We start from the raw sequence: 22,615 nt of genomic DNA, 5'->3' as shown, positions 1-22,615 counted from the left end.
GTGAGCTAGGATTAGAACAAGGTTGAGGTTTTTGTGGGTTTGGGTTGTGTTTTTTCTTTCAATGATGAGGAAAAATAAAGAGCTTTAAGAGACATAGAAGGCAACATTTTTTTTCTTGTTTTCTCTTTTCCCACACAAACACAAAAGATTTTTTTCCCCTTTTCAGAATTTGCTTTGGAAACTAAATGTTGATGGGGATTTTTGTTGCAATAATTTTTAGAGCAACCTTCCTTCCTATACTTCAAGTCCCATACCAAATTTGTTCTACCTTAACTACCTGCATCACTAGGTACTTCCTAAAATACAATTTACAGTTCATGAAACATTTTCTGCACATCTGCAGAGAACTGGCTGATTACATGATCCCAACACCTTTTTGCAACTCAGCAACTGACCTGGATGAAACGCTTTCTCTCTTGACATCGTGCTTCCGAGCAGCCAATAGTAATTCCCCAACAATTATCAGTCATCCATGGGAAGCAAAGAGAATTGCCAACTCCCAAATATTTAGGGGAATGTTTCTTGCTCCTCTCACCCCCCTGTAAAGTAGAATTGACACGTTTATAAGAGCATTGAATTTCCAGCTATAATTCTAGTTCTCATAGGGTCAGATGAAAGTTTGAAATAGTGATGCCTAACATTTTTGTTATTTTGTGAACTGCTTTACTTTAAAACTAATGTCTGAATCTGGTGGGGGTATGGGTTGGGGTATGTGGAAATAGCAGAATTTTATGTCTGTGTTGTAAAGAAAACTTGTATCCAGATTAAAAAACACTATTCTAGTGAAAATGTTAAGGTATTGAGTTGTTGCAGACAGAGAAAGATCTTGATGCTTTTCAGTTACTTTGAATTTCTCTGAGTGTTGATATACAAAAGTTAATGAATGATATACAAAGCAAGAATTCATCTGAAGTCTCTCAGTATGCAAGAGATCTACTTCTGCCATTGTGTCCTTAGCTTCAAAAAATCCTAATTAGCAACTGGTCCAATCTTTTAATGAGTCTGTAACATCCTTTAACTCTGCAGCAACATGCCATTCAGATTGCCTTTCCTATTTTAATGTGAATTAAATTAAGGTTTAACTTTTACTCATCTCCTAACTTTCTCAACTGTGAATAATCATCACAGCTCAGTGATTTGGCTGGTATTTGTTACCTGGGACATGCTGCTTAATTGCTACTACCTGTCCTAACAAGCCCTCTGACTGAGACAGCTGACAAACGTCTAAAAACAAAATTAAAGGGGAAAACAGCAACAAATCCTCCTCATCTTAACTGGGTGGTGTGAAAAAGGGGTTACCTCATCAGCCTTTGTAATTTTCAGGGATTAATTACAGGATAATGTTTGCTGCAGAGGAGTTTATGAGGCAATAAATAGCTTTTGCGGCTGATTAAGTGCCAAAGCAAAGCTGATAAAGGCATCTAATAATTGCAAAAGCCATTTAGTGCCTTGAATACATCTCTGCCACGGCTGCATGTCTCACTCCGTGACAGATCAGCAGCAGACTAACGAAACGGAGAGGAGCCCTCCTTGCCTTCAGAGACCTTGGGTGGATAACCAGAAAAGTCCACAAGGTGTACAAGTCGGCCCCAAATCCGGGCTGATCCTCACCTGGCAGCAATCCAAAGCACCGCAGCTGAAGCCGTCGGTTTTGCTGCTCTGCAAACGCTCCGGCGGCCCAAAGGCACCTCCCCGGGCCCCGTCCCGCCGGGGCCTGCACAACCCCAGGCTTGCCCGCCTTGCGCCGGGGTCCGGGGCGAGGGTTAGTTCCTGGGGCTCACAATGGCAAACCCGGGAGGGGGATGAAATGGGAAAACGGGGGATTTGAGGCCGGCTTGCGCTGGGCAGCCCCTATCAGTGGGACCTCTGAGGGCGGGGGATGCTGCAGGGATCCCACACTGTGCCCAGCCCCGCAGCCAGCGCGGCCTCACGGGCACTGAGGGGCCGTCCCTCCATCCCTTCCCCCGTGAGGGCAATGGCAGGAGCCCGAGGAGCAGGGAGAGACTCGCGGTTCTGAGGGCCTTTCTTCTGTTATGTTATTTGGAGAGTGAGGGATAGCAAGGGCGCGAAGGCAGGGAAGGGTTAGGTTGGATATTAGGACCAGGTGCTTCACCCAGGGGGTGGTTGGGCACTGGAACAGGCTCTCCAGGAAAGTGGTCACAGCACCAACCCTGACAGAGCTCAAGAGCTGTTTGGACAATGCCTTCAGGAGCACGGTGTGGCTCTTAGGGCAGCCCTGTGCAGGGCCAGGAGCTGGACTCGATGAGCCTTGTGGGCCCCGTTCAATTCAGGATACTCTGTGGTTTCATGACTATGAAGGCAGCGCTGGCTGCTGCATCCTCACTGCCGGTGCTGGGCCTCAGCTCGTGTGGAAGGGTTGTTGTTTCTCTCCGGGTTTCTGTGCAGGTGCAAGAAGCTGTGCGGTGTTTGTAGCCATCTGCCACTTAAACTGATCGGAACTTTGAGTCTGGCTGGTTTGTTTTCTCCTTTGGGGTGGCACAGCAGGCTCCTGTGGTGGTGGCTGGAGCTACTTCTCCTGCTTAAGTGGGAAGGGGATGAAGCAACACACACCAGGCTCCCAGTGGTAAGGCATTCTAATCTCTTCCACAGCGGTACTGCTGTGGCTTTGCCAGCTGTGACCACATCTATATTGGAGGCAAAAATACTGCACAGTGGGAAACTGAACAGAGCCAGGGAAAATAGGCTCATGGCAAGTGCATCCTATGTCCCTTCCTCCTCCTTTGCTTTCCATGCCCTTACACAGCCCATGTAAACTTTCATGGGTTTTGGTGCTTTTTCACTCTCCTTGCTTTGTTTGCTGCCTTTGCTCTTCAGCTGATAAATAATAGACACAGCCAAAGAGTGATGCAACTTCCAACTGTGAGAACAGAGAGTTCTGCATTTTATAAACAATAATTAACTACTGCTGAGTGTGTCGGCTGTGAGAAGCCTGAAATGCTGATCACATCTTGCAGCTCTCACCAGGGCAGCAAAGAAAGCAGAAGTATCAACTTTGAATTCTGCCATGTTGTCCTTTCCAGCTTGCAAATGAGCTGATGATTTAACTGATATGATGCCTAAGTGGGTGAGCTTTAAGTTAGTCATAAATGAAGACAGACGCTGGTGGGCTGGCACTTACTGCTGGTTTTGTTATTCTGCATGATTCTTTCCTCTGCCATCTCTTGAATATGAGCATGGGCTGCATTTTGACTTAATGCCCAGAAATGAACTTTGCCTGTGTTTATATGAATCCAAATGTGTCCAAATGAACAAGAAATAGCACCTGAGTACCTAGAGTTTAGTTGACAAGTTTGATTCAGTTTGATTGTTGTGCTTTGTGAGTGATAATAATTGCAAAATAGAGGCCAAGAATGAACAGTTGCAAGTGTCCCAGAAGTGTTTTATAATCTGGACTGTGTGGAGGCAAGGGCAGCATGGAGAAATAGATCAGAATACAGAGCAGCATTTTCCTAAAGGCACACTTGTTTTGGTAATGCCAAGTTAAAAGACAGTTTTGCTGTTAAGTGAGGCAGCTCTGATTCAGAAGAAAGGCAGGAATTGGAAAGCATCGTTTTCTGGGAGTTGATGTATTTTTAATGTCTTCCCTCTCTGGCTACAGCAGAGATCATGACAAATTCAACTGACTTTTTTCAAGCTCTGTTCTTGCAAAAGCAGATTTTAACATCTGCGTTAGCTCTTCCCTTGGCTTACAATTACAGATTTCTACTTGAAGGCTTTATTTCTCAGATTCTGGGCTGTGATTGATAATTAAATCTCTGTAAGTGCAGTATGAGTCATGAGAAACAGGGTGAGAATACATAAACGTGTATCTGGAGAGCACAGTATTTACTCAGAGAGAGCTAACATTGAAACAGCAGCAAAAAGCACACAAGTTAACCACATGAAACGCTTGGGATGCTCCACTGAGCAGTATTCCCTTTTCTCAATGGAGTATCTAAGCACCCAGCCTGCATAAACTGTGAAATATAATTACTCTGACATATGGGGAAACTCTGGCAGGCACAGCCTTGGCATGGACAGCACAGCATAGCCCTGCAAAGGCCTCTGGAACTGGAGTGTATTGGAGACATGGCCAGCATGTTCTGACAGCTCAGCTATTTCTGAGCCTCTCACTGAACTGCAGAGTAGTTCACTTTGCTGCATCCCTGGAACAGCCATTTGGCAGGATGCAGGGTATCCTTCCTTTCTCCCCCTTCCTGCAGCTTTTGCACCTGAGCCTGAATTTATGAGTTTGAAGTTTCTGCTTTCTGGATCAACTTCCTTCCCTCATCTGAAAAGGGAAAATGAGCAGTAAATGTTTTCCTTTAGTATGTGGAATTCCTCTTACAACTTTGTGAATCCTGGTCTGAATTTTACTTTAAAAGAAAACACTGAAGGTCATCATCTCTAAGAGTTTGTGATTGTTGATTACTTTGTAAATTGTCAGACACCCAACTTAGCTATCCACATGACTGAGCTAAGAAAACAGAAGAAGTCTTGAACATATGACTTTTTAAAGGTTTGATAGCCTTAAGGAAGGATAGCCTAACAAATTTCCTAAACCCACGTGTGCTGGTTTGTGCAGATGCACGGCTGGTAGGTACAGCTTGAGGTGTAAAGTTGCAATTTTGGATCCCAGTGTCCACAAGAACTTAATAAAAATGTCATAACCTTGGCAAAAGACAACTTTCTCTCTTGTCTTCTTACCTATCTACTGCAGCATATGCACAGTGTAAGCATAGTGTACTTAGCTATTGCCCAAGAAAAAAAGATACAGAGGAGCTTGGCACAGACCTTCAACTTTTTATGTTAAAGGTACCTGTTAGAAATAGAAGAAAATTAAGGCTGGTTTGTTATTGCATAAGGCTCATGAATGGAGAGGACTTGGCATTATGAGCACTATGCTTGCTCCAACCAGCAGAGCTCTGCCCTTGCACACACACAGCAGATGAAGAGCATCTCCTTTTGAGTGACATCCAAGATTACAGGATTGTCAGTGTGAACTTAGAGCCCTGTTACCCTGCTTCTTATCTGGTCCTCCCAGGAGGGGAGTGGAACTCCTGTACTGGCAAGGGTAGGGCTGTCAGTCTCACACCAAAGGAAGCTTTCCCTTGCTAGGCAGAATCCCTGAGTCCGGTCTGGCTGCCAGAGTATCAATTAAATCCTGATTCCTGAATAGGGAGTTGGCCTTAAAACAGTGTAACTAAACAGATACTTCCAAACCTGCTGTAGAAGAGAATACCGGAGAACTAGTGAAGCTACTAGAAGATAAGGAGCCAACTGAAAGGGTTTCTGATACAAATTCAAAGGTCATGTCTTTTAATAGACCACTGAAAGAATTTAGATGGATTATCGTCTCTATAAAAATCCTTATATTCAGAGAACTGTCCTTGAAAGTAATTCACTTAAATGTGATTTGAAAAATAATTTTTACTCTAAAGCATCTTTCTGCCTGGTTTAAAGAACTTCATCTTCCAAGCTTTTGCTTACAAAGCATCTTAGCACAAGTCAGTAACTGCTGTGATCCTTAGCAGCTTTAAAGCTTGCCCTATGCCAAAGCTCTTCAGCACTGCAAACCAAGCTAGATTTAACACTACATTATTTACCATCTGTAAACAAGGTAATAAAAGCTTTGGTATGTGAATGTATTTTCATCTTAGAAGTTTTCCACAGCTTCTAATATGGCCTAAAAGTTGCCCTACTTCTGCTAGAATTAAGGCTTAATTAGAAATGCCTTTGCCTTACAACCTGCAGAACCATGAGACAGTAGGAAAGCTGGGGATACCACTAATGGTAAATGTAAGCATTTGTCTTTAAATCTGGTAATCTTAAGGTAAAATATAAGATTTGCTTTAGTCCATTATCTTCACAAAAGACTCGACATGAACTAATTTGAGTTAAACTAAATCACTATGTATACCTTGGATATTCAATGTAATTTTGCTTTCAGCAAGCCTATAAAAAAACTCTTACAAAAGCATTAGGGAGAATGATAAAAAAACAACCTAGAAACCTGCAACAGTTATAAGTAAATTTGTAGAAAGCAAGCAGCTTCCTGCCTAAGTGAATTCCAAAGATAACATGCGTGGAGAAAGACTTGTTAGATTGAATTCTTAGTTAAACTAAGTACAACAGACACAGCAGAAGGTGTGTTTATGCAGACCTGGTGCATGTTTGCAGAAGGTAGTTCTCCATTTAGTTTTAAGAAGGATTTCAAACAGTCCTTTAAGTTTGGTTGAAAAGTAGCATTATGTTTATAGCTGTTTCAAAGTAATTCTTCCAGCCCAGAATGTGGTCACCAGTCAGAGGTTCTTCGTTTTCACAGGTTAGCAAGCTCTGAATCAGAACTACGTTAATTTGGAGGTCTGGCTTTGGTGACTATGAGTGGTTTATTGATGCTATTAAATGAGAGAGACTAGTTTAACTCAGTGCAAATTACACACAATGCATCAAACCTTGAGTATGGAGTATGAGGCAGTGGAGCAGGTTGTCCAGAGAAGTTATGGATGCCCCATTCCTGGAAGTGTTCAGGGACAGGTTGAACAGATCTTGCAGCAATCTGGTGTAGTGGAAGGTGTCCTTGCCCATGGAAAAGGGCTTTGGAACTGGATGATCTTTAGGGTTGCTTCCAACCCAAAGCATTCTGAGCCTACGCATGGTTCTACTCAATTCATGTTTCTTTGGGCCTCCAGTGACTCCAGCTGCAGTCAGTCAAGGCTTAGGCTGTATCTTCATTAGCAAGTAACAACCTGTACTAGGGGCAGAGCTGGAGAGCAAAATGGCTGGTGCCAAAAGACTGACATATTTGAAGGTTTCATTTCAGCCTAGAAATAAACTTTCCTATTCCAGCCCAGACCCTGGTCTGGTCCAGCTGAATATCCATTAAAGAGATCAAATGCAGTTAGAAGCATTCTAAGAGCTATTTCTTGCTGGAGTTTTGCTGTAAGTGAATCCAGTTTGTGCACTGAGGACACTGCACAAACAAGCCAGATCTTGGCAAGTGCTCTGCTAGTTTGAGAAGCATAGAAGAGCTTTTTGTTAAATATTAAGGTAATAAAATCCCATTTTTTATATAGTTGGTGCAGTGCTCCTGTTGGGTTACATTTCAAAGCATTAATTCACAGAACACTTAAGATCAATCAGTACATATAATAATCTTGAAATAATTATTCTAGATTCTGCCTTCCCCTGTTTTTCAGGTGCAGAAGTCTTCTTGATGTGATATCCAAGAGAGCCATTGCTAAAATTATTATGGTTGCATAGCAACCTCAATGTGATAAATAAGTGGCTTTAAAAAGTCCTATGCTGTCTATTTCTTTCCCAACAGAACCCAAAGAGTTTCTTACCTCTGCACCTAATAAAACTCTTGAAGAAAAACATATGCAATTTTTACCACTAAAGAAGTTTCTTTATTCAAATATCTTGTTATTTCTAGGCACTATCACCAAATTACTGCACCAAGTTATTTTCAAGTACGCATTATTCCAGCATTGTAACTTCTCTGCAAACACCACCAAGCCCCATCTTGTCTCCCCTGCTTGGGTCATCAGCTGAAAGCACAACAAAAATAGTCTGAAGGTAGAAATTAACCAACATAACACTCATAATCCAGCTGTAATTTCCAAAAGCATTAGGTTTTTTTAAACAGCCAGAAAAGTCTTCCCTACAGAAACAAAACTAAACATGGACAAACCCAAACATGCAACTTATATATTCCCAGTTTGTTTTATTTTCATGGAATGCTAATTTAGTTACAATCTGTCAGTTCATAACTACTGAAATGTGACATTAATTCTTCTCCAATGCTATAGAACTGTCTTGATTTATATAGTTTTAAAACAATCTTATTTTACAATAGTTGAGGTCTCTGGTGGTTTTTAAGCTCTGATGCTTAAGCACACAGCAAGCTATAAACCTTAGGTTTTATATTTATACATATATTCTATGTATTCAGACAACTGCTGTAAGTTATCTATAACTTAATATTTATAAAAAGTGCATATACTAGTACATATGCACATCTAGAAACACACTTTTATACTGCCTCCCTTTTTTATAAAAAGCTGCATAACATACAGCATATTATTCTCACTCACTGCTATTAAAGTCTTTTACTATCTTTGTTACACAACTTTAATTCAATTACCTCAAACTGAATGTAGGTATTTCTATGTGTATTTTCTCCTAAAGAAAAAAAGTCCTCCCTATTCCTTTAAGAAGCTTTAAATCATGCATCAGTTTAGTACACAGTCACTTTTAGCATGGATTTTAGAATCCTAGACAATGTAAAATCTACTCCTGGAAAATGTCTGTCTGTATATTTAATTTCTTCTTTTAGTTACAAAAAATATATAGGATTGAAACTTATGGAATACATGCATCTCTCAAAGTGGCTATAGTCTAGCCTTATAGATAAATTAAAAAAGTACACCCCTGCTAACAGGATGCAAACATGGCCTCAAATAGGCCATTACCTGTATTTAATAGAGCTCATTACATTAAAAAGTTCAAGTCAGCTGTTCTCACAAGATGGTGTCAAAAGACTGAAGAGCATGATATATATATAGTCAATATACAAAGGTGGGTGCACAGGCCTAGTGCCATTCCATTCTTTAATACTTTCAAGGCTTCTAGGCTTTACCTCTGGTGATGTAAGTCCTGAAATGATCTGAATGAAAGCTTAAGTTGAAAACTGCTTTTTAAATACACCATAAAAGCAAGTTGTGTTTAAAAGAAAAATGTACACTGGACAACCTGAAGTACTCACTGAAACAACTGTACAAAACTATTATAGATACAGAAAGAAATAATGGTGGACTTAACTGCAAACACAAGTAACACTTGTTAACAGATGTAAAAACCTGCTTTGTTTTAAAATTCTTCTACCAAGTAAGAATTTGCAGCTGTTCAGAACAAGTAAAATTCAAACCACCTCACAATGTTTACATTTAAAGTTTTTATACAGTGCAAACGTTTAAGACAGAATAACTTCCCAGTGAAACAGCTGACACTACTTCATGCCAGTCTTTTGAAGATTCTTCTTTCAGTAAGTCTATTTACACATTAAGCTAAAGGTTCACTCTATATGCTTTGAAGTTTGCTGAATATCAGCAGAAAAATATGTGAACTAGCAGCAGTTGTATTACAAATATGTGGTGGTTACTTTAATGAATGCATAAAGTTTTCAAGACTGTATTCAGTGTCATACTGCTCTTGATCCCATAGTTCTCCAAGGTTTTCGAGTACTGATTTCATTGATGCTTTCCCAGAAGAGGTAGAGGTATCTGCTTTTTCAGTTTTCCCATCCTTCACAAAAAAAAAAATTCCTGTTAATATACAGAATAATGTTTTCAAGAATCTAATAAATTCTTCAAGTCTGATAATTCTTCTGGGGAAATAACACTTCCTCCTGTTGTTCAGAGAGCTGTCTACTATTCATCAGTCCAACTTAAGCGTTCGTGTGATTAAATTTTACATTTCAAAGCAAAGCTTTTCCCTAAGCTGACTCTATTTTTGGTAGGTATTTGTAAAACTCTTTCTTTACCTTGTCGAGAGTGAACAGATCAAGAAGCTGCTCTGTTCCCATGCTCTGTAGGCTTGCATTTTCTTGGCTGATCACTGTATTTGCAATATTCATTTTGAACTTTTGAAGACCCATGATCTTCTCTTCCAGAGTTCCTCTGGTTATCAGGCGATATACATTAACAACACGTTTCTGAAAGAAAAAAAGCATACTTAGCTAGAGAGTATCATCTTAGGTATTCAGGAAACCATAAGCTTTCAGTGTTTCTCATGGACAGTCTAGAAGCAGTTTGGCTTGGAGCTACCCTTCAGTAACTGTGCTCAGTCTGACAGACATTAGATGGAAAGCATGAGACTATGCCACTATAGAGTAGAAGCATCTTCAGTTGCCTCTGTACTCTGAAAGAATTCACTGATTTTTACAGCTCTAGGGGAAGACTACCAGCAGTCATTCTTGTCCTGTCTTGCACCAGAGAAGGACAACCCTGTGGGCTGTCCCTTCAGTTCCTTGTCTCAGTCCTCAGTCATCTCTTCCTCCACCAAAGGGTGATTCTTCTCTGGCCTCTCCCCAGCAGCTCAGGAAGTACAGAAGAGAAGACTTACCAAGATGGGGGCAGAATAAGGAAGTATGCACTTCAGCAGCTGGCATATTTGCAAGAAATAAGTATGAATGGAAGCTTGGTAGAAACCTACAGATGTCACTTTGTTATACATTAGAAACTCTCTCAAGAAAGTTCAGCAAGAGAAAAGCCACCCTTATGTGAAATGAAGAGGTTTTCACCTGCCCAATGCGATGTGCCCGATCCATGGCTTGCAGGTCTCTCATTGGGTTCCAGTCATGTTCCACAAACACAACTGTGTCAGCCCCTGTCAAGTTAAGTCCCAGTCCACCAACATGAGTGGTGAGCAAAAGAACATCTATAGACGGGTCATTATTAAACCTGCATACAAGAAAAAGTTAAGTCTGGTAAGTTTCATTTCAATAAAGAATTTATGAACCTCATCTCTCTGAGGCAGACAAAAAACCCAATTTTGCACCATGTAAACAATACAGTTCATCAAAGCTGGCCTCATGCTGGTTATGAGGGGATAATGCATACCGGGAAACAATGGAATGTCTCTGCCCAGCAGGAATGCTGCCATCGAGTCGTAAGTAGGTAACTGAAGGTAGCTGAGGTCTGAGAAGGTCATGCTCCACTATATCCAACATACTCTTCAGCTGACAGAAGATAAGCACTCTGTGCTGGGCCACAACTGCTTCTGTACCACTTTCTGAAGATCCACCATTCCCCAAACCACAGTCTAGCAGCAGCTTTAAGTAAAAGAAAGTGTGTCATTAAAATGACTGTAGAGCTCATGTAAGTATTGACATTCCTTGATTATCAAAAGTAGAAATTAGAGAAACAAACTGCAGAAGGAAGTATCTAAATGACAGTCACTTAAACAACAAGAAGGCAAAGTTTAGCTTCCCTGTCAAACTATGAAAAACTTAAGTCATTAAAAAATTTTAAAAAAACCATTTTCTTTACTTACTGAAATTCTATTGTAAGTAAAGCTATGGCAATGCAATCTAACTTTATCAAGGAAGTAGTCTCCTGTGCAATAAAAATGAAAAAAAAATCTGCAACAAGAGGGACAAGAATAAAATAAAAATAAAATAAAAAGTAGTAAGGTTTTTCATATGCCAGCAAGTTATATAAACATCATTGCCATGAAGGCTGTGTTTCCCCCTCCCTCTTAAAATATTAGGGAAAATAGGGCATATCCCTGAAACACCCTTGCATTCTTTTTCATTTACTACTTAATTTTATTTAAAAGAGTTTCTCTATTGATGAAATCTTAAATAAAACACCCTAAGCTGTAGCAGCAGTAGAGACATTTGGGGGATTTAAGGCACAACACATGTCCACTTACTTGTTTCAAAGCAGACAGCTTAGGTGCATGCTGGATATCTCGAAGGGATGAATTCTGAGCTGCAAGCTGCTCTGTAATTCTCTTGTATTCTGGATGCTGGGTTGTGAGCACTAATGCTGGATGGTTGCAGAGCTTCCGTAAGTACTGCAATGCCTTTAATTATTTAAAAAATAATTATTTATCATTAAATAAAAAATAATTATTTATCATTAAGTAAGAAATTATTATTTATCATTAAATAAGAAATTATTATTATTAAATAAGAAATAATTTTTTATCATTATTATCTTTAATTATTTAAGAAATGAAGTTCAAAGAAATAATAAGCAAGAACACAGTTACAGAAAATGGATTAACATAATTAACTGTAAGTACAGGGGTCACTCTGCCACATTCCACAATCTGGACTTTATGGTATATTTTCATCCAAGTTACACATTTAAAACCTGCATTTCAATTTGTATCCAAACACTGTTTCACTCATTGTGATCTTGGTCCCTTTCAGGAAAAATGCAAGGATTACCATTTCCCACACTTTCATTTGAGTCTGCAGTAGAGGAAATGGGTTTAGGAGCAGTTTGAGAATAATTGTTTCCAATTAACCAAGAGTTAATCTTCAATTCTAAAAGATCATGAACCTTGATAAATTCAGATCTACTCTTAAGGAAACATTTTGTTCATGTTTTAGAATCTTAATGTTGAAGTGCAAAAGCTGATGCGATCAGAAATTCTTCCCTCATTCTGAGGTTTTGCTCTCTCAGTACTTAGTTTTTACAAGATCCACAAAATAGCAGAACACCAACCGAGCAGATCACATTAAAAATACGAGGCAGTGTTATGCTTCATAAGACACAAACCCCTAATTTAAACATAACAGCTATACTTCACATTCCAGCCATAAATGCTCTACTTAGATCATATGACCACAAATGCTATTCTGATTTTCATTTTTTACTAAACCTATAAATACAGTTACCAAAAATGTATGTACTAGGTAATAAAAATTACTTTAAAAAATCTGTACCTGAAATACATGACCTGTAGATTTAAGCTTTGGTTTTTCAGTTTCTTCATTCAGTGAAATTGAAGAAACTGTTTCATCAATATCACATTTGGCACGAGACTTGGCAAAATCTTCGTAAAGCTGAACCTACAGACCAGACAAGAGAATGTGTTTTTTTCTGACAGAAGATAGCCCTATTCAGAGTTTAGTTTCAAGTTAAAATTCTGAATTATCATACATCAAGAAAGCTATTTCATATGTAACACAAGATAAACATTAATAACAGAATGTCGTGCCATTTATTTTCTTTCAACTTGGAAAGTGTTACTGAAAAACAATCTGCAGATGCCTACATGTTGTTCCTGATCAATGCCCAAAATAAAGCCCAAGAAATACTCTATTACTACAGGACTGGAATTAGTGTTTTTAACACATACTACAAAATTTTAGTACATCCAGAAAACGTCAGAGCTGATATCAGATTGACACAGGAATACAGAATTCATGCCTTTGTTGTCTTAACTGTGCTGAAAAATGATCTTTAAGCCACCTTTTAAGCATACCTGTAGAGGACTGAGAATACAGTAATAATCTTGAATAATTTTGGGTGGAAGATCTTGCAGCACATCCTCTTTCATTCTCCTTAGCAGGAATGGCAGGACTTGGCGGTGCAGAGCTTCCATTGCAAGTACCCCTAGTGAGGGCAACAGCACCAGTGTTTTAGAAGAAAAACATTTTTCAAAACATTCAGCTCCCCCTCAATCTCTGATGTTAGAAATAACCTCACTTCTTTTTGTTAGCAGCTCTCATTTAAAAGGCTAAAACAAAAACCCAAAGATTAAACATGTGATCCTTACCAGCCTCTTGTTCTCGACTGGAGCTTCGGGCATCTCTGCTTGCCAGGATTGGTTTGCCGTAACGAGCTGCAAATTGGCGTTCAGTGCCCAAGAATCCTGGCATTAGGAAGTCAAACAACGACCACAACTCTAAGACGTTGTTCTGAACATAAAAGAAACATTTGATGAATTATTTTCATAAGTACTAAGTTGTTGCAAGGTATCTGAGAATATTTCCATACATATTTAAAACCCTACAAACCTCATGCTACAAGCGAGTCCCCAGCTCCTGGAGTTTGGTGGCTCTTTCATCTTACCTGAGTAACAGAAATACCTTTGCAGGCACTTGAATGTATAAATGGACTTCCCACTGTGTCCAGTGCCTTAAGCCACACCCAGAGTTTTCCTGGTTAACAAAACCCAGGACACACCAGTGCTCTTAGTCCTGGGTGAGACAGGTATTGCATAGCCATGTCATTTGGACAAAGCTCAAAATCTGGAGATCTTAGAATTGAGTTTCCTGCTAATTTTACTTGAGGCATAGGGAAATGGTCTCTTTCTTGCCCAACACTTGAAGAGGAAGTGGAAGAGAAAGTCTTGCTGCCAAATTTTGAGCCCCATTAAAACCATAAAACTTGCATTCATTTCCCTATGCACATGTATACCAGGAGAGGAAAAAGATGTCATTTTGAGCATTTAAAAATTAAAAGCTGTTTTACAATGTATACTTTGAACAAGATGATTGTTAAAAGGTACAATAAATCTGAGTGCAAGATAGACCTATCTTGTTTGTTTTCTATTATTCATCCAAAATAGAAAATCAATTACCTGGATTGGTGTCCCAGAAAGTATTATCCTGTAATTAGCAGTCAGCTGTTTTACTGCTTTTGACAGCTTTGTTTTTCCATTTTTTATTACATGGCCTTCATCAAGAATGCAATAATTAAACTTAATATTTCTAGAAAAGAAGAACACAGACTTAAGTAGCATTTAAAATTCTAAGCTATTAAAAACCTCAGAAAACAAGCCAATTCTTACCTGAAGAAGTCAATGTCATTTCTTACAACATCATATGAAGCCACTATGAGATTGTGTCTTTTCACCTGGTGTTGCAATCTTAAGAAAAAAATGAGGAGTTAATTGAAATGTTCCTTACATGTTATTATTTCAGCCTTTAAAGATACCACCACGAGTATTCCCATGCCCACAAACTATGCTTCAGTAGTAGTATTAAAGTAAATGGAAAAATTCCGTGTGTGATATTTTACTCTAAACCAGTTATAAATGCAAGATGGGTTACCTTGCTCTCTCAGTAGGAGGTCCTGTATAGTGCAGTGGATTAAGATACTCTTTTGAGCAAAATTTGCCCACTTCATCCACCCAGTGTCCTGTGAGTGTAGGAGGACACACCACCAAGGAGGGAAGAGGAACACTGTCCACCAGTTTTGTTCTTGCATATTCTTGAGCCCTTAAAGAGCACAAAATAGAGTTTAAAAAAACTGTTTTTCAAAGAATTGAGGTGGGAAGGGACCTGTGGAGGCCACCTGGTCCAACCCCCCTATCCAAGCAGAGTCACCTACAGTCACAGCTGCCCAGGACTATGTCCAGATTCATTACCACACAAGACCTACCACTAAAGTCTAAGACAGAATGTGATTTGTTTAAGCTTACCTGAGGCAATGATCACCTGCAAGAATGCAAATGGATTGTAAAGTTTTTCCTAAGCCCATGTCATCACAAAGAATTCCATGAAGTTTGTACTTATTGAGAAATGCAAGCCAGTTCACTCCATCCTGAAATCAGAAAAGAAGGAGAGTGCCTCAAGTAAAACCTGGCTTTTTGCTAGTTGAGCTTCAGTTCACACATCCATATGTTGAATGACCCAGCACTGCCAACCTAGGAGCTGGTTTCCCACCACACATACATCTACTACAGCCCATTCATTAAAAGCAGGGGGAATAAAGGGAAAAACAAACAACCAAATGGTACAATCAGGCCTGGCTTTGCAGTGGTGGGCTGCCAGAGTCATTGTTAGCAAGGCACAGCCCACTGGCCATTCCCAGAAAAAAAGACAAAATCCAGAAAGGGGAAAAATATCACCAGAACAGTAGAAGAACATGCATTACTTTGTTTGTTCTTCCTTACCCAGAGTCTAAGATAGACACTGCACAACTGAAACCAAACACTCAAAAATCCACAAGAAAAATGTATCTGAACAACTCCTACTACCCCACGTAGTACCTCAAGAACTCCTACTATCCCATGAAACCATATCAAACCGGAACTTTAAAAATGAAAGTATAAGCTGTTACCTGCTGGTATTTTCTGAGCTCTGCTTTGATTGGTACTGGAATTTCATAGTTTTCCAGTTTTTTTCCATCCAGTAATTGTTCCAGAAAGTGACGTTCTTTAGCCTTCATTCTGATTAATTCTTCAGACATGTTTGGTGGGTCTGGTATACCAGCCTAGGGTAGCATTTTTAAAGCAGTCATGTAAGGGCTATAGAACTTAACTTCCACACAGAGAACAACTTAAACCTCATACTACTCAGACATTTTAAACACACAGTAAAGATCTGCAGTCTTCACAACTCTATGATTCTAAACTCAGAATTTAAATACTATATTTAGCTATACTTGTTTGATTACTTGCAGGTCAACACATGCAGGGTTGTAAGGTGCAAGAGACAAATCCTGCCCTGAAAGGACCAATTGAAAAGATTGATAAAAATTACACAAGAGATAGAAAATTCTGGTCACTCTTCTAAGATTCTACAAAGACCCTCTAACCAGAGGGTTTATCTGGCTGGCTAGAGAATCCTATGACACCCACTCCTCTTGAGCCACAAGCTACCATCCAAAGTTTGATGGATTTTTCACTTACTGAGTAGAATTAGATTTAAAGTGATACTGAAACCCATAGGATAAATTCAAACATTTCAAAACTTTTGGGAGAAAAAAAAAAAAAACAAACCCTGAACCTCTCTAGGTTTGTAACAGCAGACCTTTACTTCCTAAGTACTCGCCATACCAGGCCAGAAGCCCAAAGAAGGCATTTGGGGCCCAAATATGCTAATTCTTCCTTGCTAATAACATGCAGCAGCAGCAGATTTTCCCACCATCACATCTGTCATCCCATTTTTCTGGGCCTCTTCCATCTTTACCCATCTTACTAATCATTTACAGAGGGCTCCTGGCTAAAAAAACCCTCTGCCAAATAATTCCACTGTGCTTGTGGTTAGTAAGGAAGGGGGATGTTAGTACTGCCCCATATGATATTGAAGTACACACATACACAGAGACAGCAGCCTCCTTGTTCAAATGCTCTGCCTACACTCCCTTTTAGGAGAACTTACCTGCAGTATGAACACTATGGCAGGTAATTTGGTTCAAACATGTTGTCAGCTTGCAGCAGAATTGCTTATGAATACAAGTTTGATCAAGTTGAACCATTTATCTTACAATCCTTCTCTCAGTCATACTTTCGTTTTTATGGTTGCAGGAATTATCAATTTGAGCATAAAGATGCAGAAAACAGCACAGTTAAGTTTCCCCAACTCACTCATAATGGTATTTATTGTTAAATAAAATACTGTTCCATGGCAATACAAGTATCTTCTCTCACTATTAATCTGCTTCACTCTGTGCTTACATATTTAATGTACTTCAATATCTGATACTGAACTTAACCAGAAAGGGAAATTTGAAGGCACTTCTTCCATACTAAGGAAAAGAACTATGAAGTGATCATGTATATGCATGCAATTAATAAAAACAAGTACAGTATGTTTTAAGAAATTCTCACTAACTTTATTAAAATAGCTTTAACCCTCCCCCAAGCCCTGAGCTATGAGCATTCCACAGGAATATGTATCCTGTGTATTCCACAGGACCATGTTTAAGATGCATATGAAGAAGGGCCCTGGTGCAAATGGCACTGCAACGAACATGCTAGAAATTACGTTCTTTGCTCACTTTCAACTTGTTGAACATCTCAGTGTAAGCACACAAAGTAAGTGCGCTCCTGTTAACAGATCACTAGTTATCAAATTCTGAGGTTCTATCATGCCAAATTGAAAGTGAGAGAATAAAAAATGCATTAAGCTGACAAATTGTTTTTCATTATTGTTGTGGAAATTCTAAACTGTCTTCTATTACCATCTGGTGGTCACATTAAGTTACCTAGAAGCATTGTAGTCCTTGAGGCACAACATCAGAAGTTGTCTGAGGTATGCAGGTTGTAGGAGGAATGAAAGACTGAAGCAGATCTGTACTGATTAAACACTACTGCATCATAACATACAATATTTTGCCTAAATATGTAGGGTGGTGCTTTTTCATTTTAAGAACTAGTAATAAGTGACCCTACCTATCCCCACACTATTTCTATTACTGTTATCTTTGATTTTGCTTTTAAACCAGTATTGCTTTTGTGCATTTCTCTTGACAACATACTCAACACACATACCTAAGGAGAGTGCACACAGAACGCCTAAAACTTGTAAACCCAAACAAAGAAAAGCAGCATTACACACAAAATTAATAAATCTACTGTTTAATTTTATGTATACAGCTAACATGAGTGTCATATAAAGAGAAATTTTACTTTAACATTAAATTAGAAAATTGCTAGCACAGGGTCCAATTTTGCTCATTTTACTTATAAAGGGCACATCATCTATTATCTGATATGGACTCCACACCTATAAACCCAGTTACTCATTCAGCATTTAATAAGCCAGAAGCCTGGACTTTGCAGCTGGTGAGAGAGGGGATACAGGACAGTTCACATATCCATATACTTACAGCTCAAGCTTACCTCAAGAGGCATCAGTCTGATCAGTGTGGCAAAGCACTGAGTGGCCATAAAACGTACACTGTTTGTCTGATCACTCATCCTACCCAGAACTGGAACCACTAGAAGAACAATGTATGGGACAATACCAACATCCAGCTGCTCCATTACACCTGGAGTGGTTATTAAGGAAATAGTTTCTAACAGTTCAGGTTTGTCTGACAAATATACACCCAGGAGATTTCACACTCAGAGTCATTAATTAATTGTTGCACTCACATGAATGAGATTTCTAGTAACAAAGCAATACAGAAGCAGGGAAATCTGATCTACCCAATTATATTTAGCCAGCAAAGTGCATGGTTTGAAAAAGTGAATTACCTCCACCAAAACATCACTTGGTAGATAAAATAAGGGCAATGGAAATGAAAGTTTCTTCTGTTTCTTTCCGCAGCAGAAAAAAGAGCTTAGTATTTTATCTCATTCCTCCTCCCATTTTTTGCAGGCAACCATTTTTGTTCACCCAAATGAAACAACAGCAAAGAAGTTTCTGCATTTTTGAATACCCAAGTAAGGATACATGCAAGTGCTTCAATTGCACCCTCTTGTTTGGTGTTGTCATCTATTGCTCCCAGCCACGGTAGAACTTTCTCTAGAAAGATATTCATTGTTTCCATGGTTGCTATTTTGCTCATAACACCCACACAACGGGAAGCCATGTGTCTCACAGCAGTGCTGGGATGTTGAAGGCACATGTAAAGATGAGGCAAATGCTGTATTAACTGAATAAAAGAAAAAGGTGTGGGGATTAAAGGTTACTATGAATTATAAAAAAATAAGTGATCTTTTTATGAACTACAAAGTCTTTTAAAGTAATTTAAGAATGCTTAAAATGATATAATTGTTTGCAGCTAGTTTGCAAGATATAATTAAAACTAAAAAATTATTTCAGAAGAAAAAGGCAATTTGAACTTTGAATGTGTATTACTCCCCAATACAGATAAAATTCAGAGTAACAAAATATTCAGTATTTCAGTCAAAATCAAAATTAATGAAGCCCTTAATTAGCAAGGAAGTGTTTCACACCAAAAATATAGTACTAAATACCCAGAACTTTTTATTAAAGAGAAAAGAATTATTTCTTAAATACCAATACACAGATTTAAGAATTCCTTCCAGCTAGCAAATATGTCCTAGACTCATTCCCTTTGTGTTTAGGCAGATTAATTACTCATGTTGGGAATCTCAATAATTCTGTGTGACAAAGAGGACACCCAGAAGGAAATCTGCTTCTCCCCAGCAGGGTATACATCTATGTCTTTGGTGTGTGCATGAGTCTTCCTTTTAATCAGTGCAGATACACTTTTGCATCAGACACCTAAACAGATGGTCAGGTTTCTCCTAGTGTGAAAGTCCCTAAATATTAGCTTTGATGAACCAAGTTCAGCCTCTTTGACTTTCTACAATTTTTCTTTTAAACTGCATACAGTATTAGCACCATCAAAACAATCTACACAATAACTACATACCACATTTATGTGTATATATATAAAATGCATGTACTAAAAAAGTCTTTCAGTCAGCCACACAGTTCTGCATAATCATATTTTTATCTGTACTTTCATAACAAACAGAAGGCATCATATTACCAGTCTGTTCTCCAGGTTTAGGAAATAGAGTTAGAATAAAGCAGAGCAGAGATGGTGATTCCAATGTATCACAACAACATAAATATTATCATAATTCAAACATTGGACACGATCTTGATTAGGATCTCATCGAAAAAAGGGTAGGCCAAGGATAAACTTTTAGGTAGCTGTTTGCTTTTGTGGTTTATTCTATGACCTGCATAAGTGACAGAATTTAACATCCTACAGAACACAGGGGAAAGAACAGCTTTAAAATGACACATCTTGACTGCTGGAAGCTATGCCTTCAGTTTATCAAGACTAGGACGAAGGACTTGGAGAACAGGCAGGCTAGTGAGTGACTAAAACCCCATTTGAGCAAAATCAGAAAAGCATCTAAAAAAGAAAAATAAAGATTTAAACCACTAGCAATAAAGAGACTACGTGTTTCATGCAAAAGTTGATTACCAGAGGATGTAGCTGAGTGTCCATCGAAGCTGCTGTTGTTTCAAAAACCTGCAAGGAATTCACCAGCTCCTGGGCAGGAGCATCTCCTTTCTCCAGCAATGCCTTTCGGTCTGGTAAAAACAGGAAAGGTGCTCAGTTTAAGACTGACATACTGACTCCAGCCTGCCAACCCCTCCCAGCTTAAAGCAGAAATGTAATTACCAAAATTATTTATATGAATGTTGTTCCTTAATGAACCGACCATAGCATCCCAGAGATGTGGCAATCCTGTTGCCATTTCAGCACCAAAATGTTTAGCTATAGTAGATAAGGCAAATTCAGCTCCTCTTCTCTGTACAACATAAGGTTTCTGAGCCTAGAATTAAACAATTCAACAAAGCAGCAAGGTGAGAGAAATTTAATAACAGTTATTGTAATGGGTGACCTCTCATTACATAAGCATTCAATTCTGATTGTGTTTATACCTACCTACAACACATTCACCAACAGATTTTTTCCCAAGTTAATTCCTCTATTCTTTATACACATGTGAAAAACCAAAAATCTATGATAGCCAATTATTTAAAGTCTATAAATTTGAGATTTGGCCTTTGCTGATACCGGTCCATTTCAACAAGATGTTTCCAAGTGGTTCTGGTTCCAGAACCTCAGATGTGGCCAACACACTGATACCAAGAACAGTATTACACTAGAAAACTTACAATACTTGATTTGTTATTCATCCCCCTCTCTTGCTCCCACCCTCTTTGGCAAGCAGAATTAATAAAAAACACTAATAATTAAGAACAAAACCCACAACACTGCTTAGGAGTTCACAGTCCTGCCTAGAATCTTATTAAAACATGCTGAAGTTTGAAATTAATAAAAGGGAAGAGTTTAGGACATCAAGTATGGAAGTCACACAGACATGCTGTTTTACACAATCATATTTCAATTGCTGGTTTTAGTGCTTCAGAGGCATCCATCAGGCATTGAGATGGACCAACACTAACACAGTTCGTGTCCTCTTGTGTTTGTTCCACCCATTGTGGAAATCCATCTGCATGAACTTATATTGATATTCATATTCTATAGTAAATACAACATTTCAAGAGTTATTAATGTTCTTAATGTCATTTAAAACATCAAACATAAGCTTCCTGTTTTGTGATGCAAAACACCTGCTATCCCTACTACAATGGTATCAACTCCAGTGAATTCAAAGTAATGGAAAGGAGGGTGGATGTGAAGTTGCAAATTCAAGCTTTTGAAATGTACCTCATCAAGTTCTGTAGGAATGCTTCCACTGCTGCCTGTGGGGAGATCTGCAATAGGGGCTTTTGGAGCTTTTGGAGTAGGACCTCGCCGACTCGTGATGGCAAAAGCAGCTTTCTGATGTCTATACAGTGTAATTATTCCCCTGTGCTTAGTAACTGTGTGCTGCATCCCATCTTTATCAGAGTTGGGCCCTAAAAGAAAAGGGAGAACAGCTGACAACAATTAAAGCTGCAGTTTAACACATAGGGGGAAGTGAGAGCTACCTACAAGTCATCTGCTGAATGTGCTTTAAAAAACCCATAATTTTTTGCACCCTTGAGGAAGATGGAGCTTCAATACAAAGAGCTACTGTGCTAGGACCACATTACAGACTCTGACTGAGAAGTTAAGTGTACAAACTGCCAGAAATTATAATTCAGGAAGAAGCACAGGTAACACATATGTTATCTTGAACACATTATGTTCTAAAGTTCCAACCAATTTAGGTTCTGTGTCCTTTAAAACAGTTCAATACTTCTGTCATGATGCAATAAAAGATGCCATCAGTATCTTTGCATTTGTTGATGTTTCCATTTATACTCGAGAGCTTCATTTTCAATCAGATATTAATGTTATTCTACTCAGAGATAAAGGAGGACATTCATTAATAAAGAGCAGAATGTACAATAGTCAAACCTTAAAGGAGGTTAGAATATTTGAGAGCATTAAGATCTTAATTGGGTTAATCTGGGTTGTTCATTCAATCCATACATTTTCAATAATGAACAGCCATTTAAAAAATCCATGACCATTGCATGCATAGGATTATTTTATTAATTTTGAACACTGTCCTCATCTTTTTATCTTATGATTAGCCTATGGAATGTAACAAAAGTTGCACATTTTTGACAGGCTGCTTTAATTTCCATTTTTACTCAATAACATCTGTAAGTGAAATGTGATCAGAACTAGATATTAACCAAACAAGAGTCAATACCTGGAAATTGGAATGAAAGTATTTTACAGATATATACATACAGATATATAGATATAAAACAATACACATTAGTTGCACGCAGTTTAAAATATTTAAATGAAATCATTATTAAGAAATACTCAGATGCTGGCATTTTAAAAATCAGTGAAAACAAGCCTCATTCAAATACATTTCAACAGCTCAGAAATAAGCACAGACATATTAAGAATCCTGGCAG

At 38.6% G+C, this 22,615-nt stretch overlaps 1 protein-coding gene and 1 long non-coding RNA gene across 3 annotated transcripts in view; both read right to left on the bottom strand.

Moving 5' to 3' along the window:
* Positions 1-396: 396 nt before the first annotated feature.
* LOC128811080 (uncharacterized) lies at positions 397-2,285 on the bottom strand. Its single transcript, XR_008438221.1, has 2 exons — positions 1,612-2,285; positions 397-539 (listed from the first exon to the last, which is right to left on the bottom strand). It is a non-coding gene; the product is annotated as an uncharacterized LOC128811080 (long non-coding RNA).
* A 5,101-nt stretch (positions 2,286-7,386) lies between these two features.
* Positions 7,387-22,615, bottom strand: part of BTAF1 (B-TFIID TATA-box binding protein associated factor 1) — a 43,431-nt gene continuing 28,202 nt past the window's right edge. The window contains exons 21-38 of one of the 2 annotated variants that reach the window (XM_053984380.1): positions 21,423-21,634; positions 20,367-20,520; positions 20,166-20,275; positions 18,650-18,851; positions 18,094-18,242; positions 15,588-15,740; positions 14,947-15,068; positions 14,576-14,743; positions 14,314-14,391; positions 14,104-14,233; positions 13,297-13,438; positions 13,003-13,133; positions 12,461-12,586; positions 11,437-11,589; positions 10,623-10,834; positions 10,304-10,463; positions 9,545-9,715; positions 7,387-9,306 (exon numbers count right to left, since the gene is read on the bottom strand). In XM_053984380.1, the coding sequence (XP_053840355.1) occupies positions 9,160-9,306; positions 9,545-9,715; positions 10,304-10,463; positions 10,623-10,834; positions 11,437-11,589; positions 12,461-12,586; positions 13,003-13,133; positions 13,297-13,438; positions 14,104-14,233; positions 14,314-14,391; positions 14,576-14,743; positions 14,947-15,068; positions 15,588-15,740; positions 18,094-18,242; positions 18,650-18,851; positions 20,166-20,275; positions 20,367-20,520; positions 21,423-21,634 (2,720 nt within the window). In that variant the 3' untranslated portion in view covers positions 7,387-9,159. The remainder of the gene's footprint in view (positions 9,307-9,544; positions 9,716-10,303; positions 10,464-10,622; positions 10,835-11,436; positions 11,590-12,460; positions 12,587-13,002; positions 13,134-13,296; positions 13,439-14,103; positions 14,234-14,313; positions 14,392-14,575; positions 14,744-14,946; positions 15,069-15,587; positions 15,741-18,093; positions 18,243-18,649; positions 18,852-20,165; positions 20,276-20,366; positions 20,521-21,422; positions 21,635-22,615) is intronic. The other variant, XM_053984379.1, reaches the window with a different exon arrangement.

Source organism: Vidua macroura, chromosome 8 (assembly GCF_024509145.1).
Source record: "Vidua macroura isolate BioBank_ID:100142 chromosome 8, ASM2450914v1, whole genome shotgun sequence".
In the NCBI taxonomy this organism is placed as follows: domain Eukaryota; kingdom Metazoa; phylum Chordata; class Aves; order Passeriformes; family Viduidae; genus Vidua; species Vidua macroura.
Note: the sequence above shows the minus strand (reverse complement) of the source record. Positions and strands in the feature narration are given on the sequence as shown.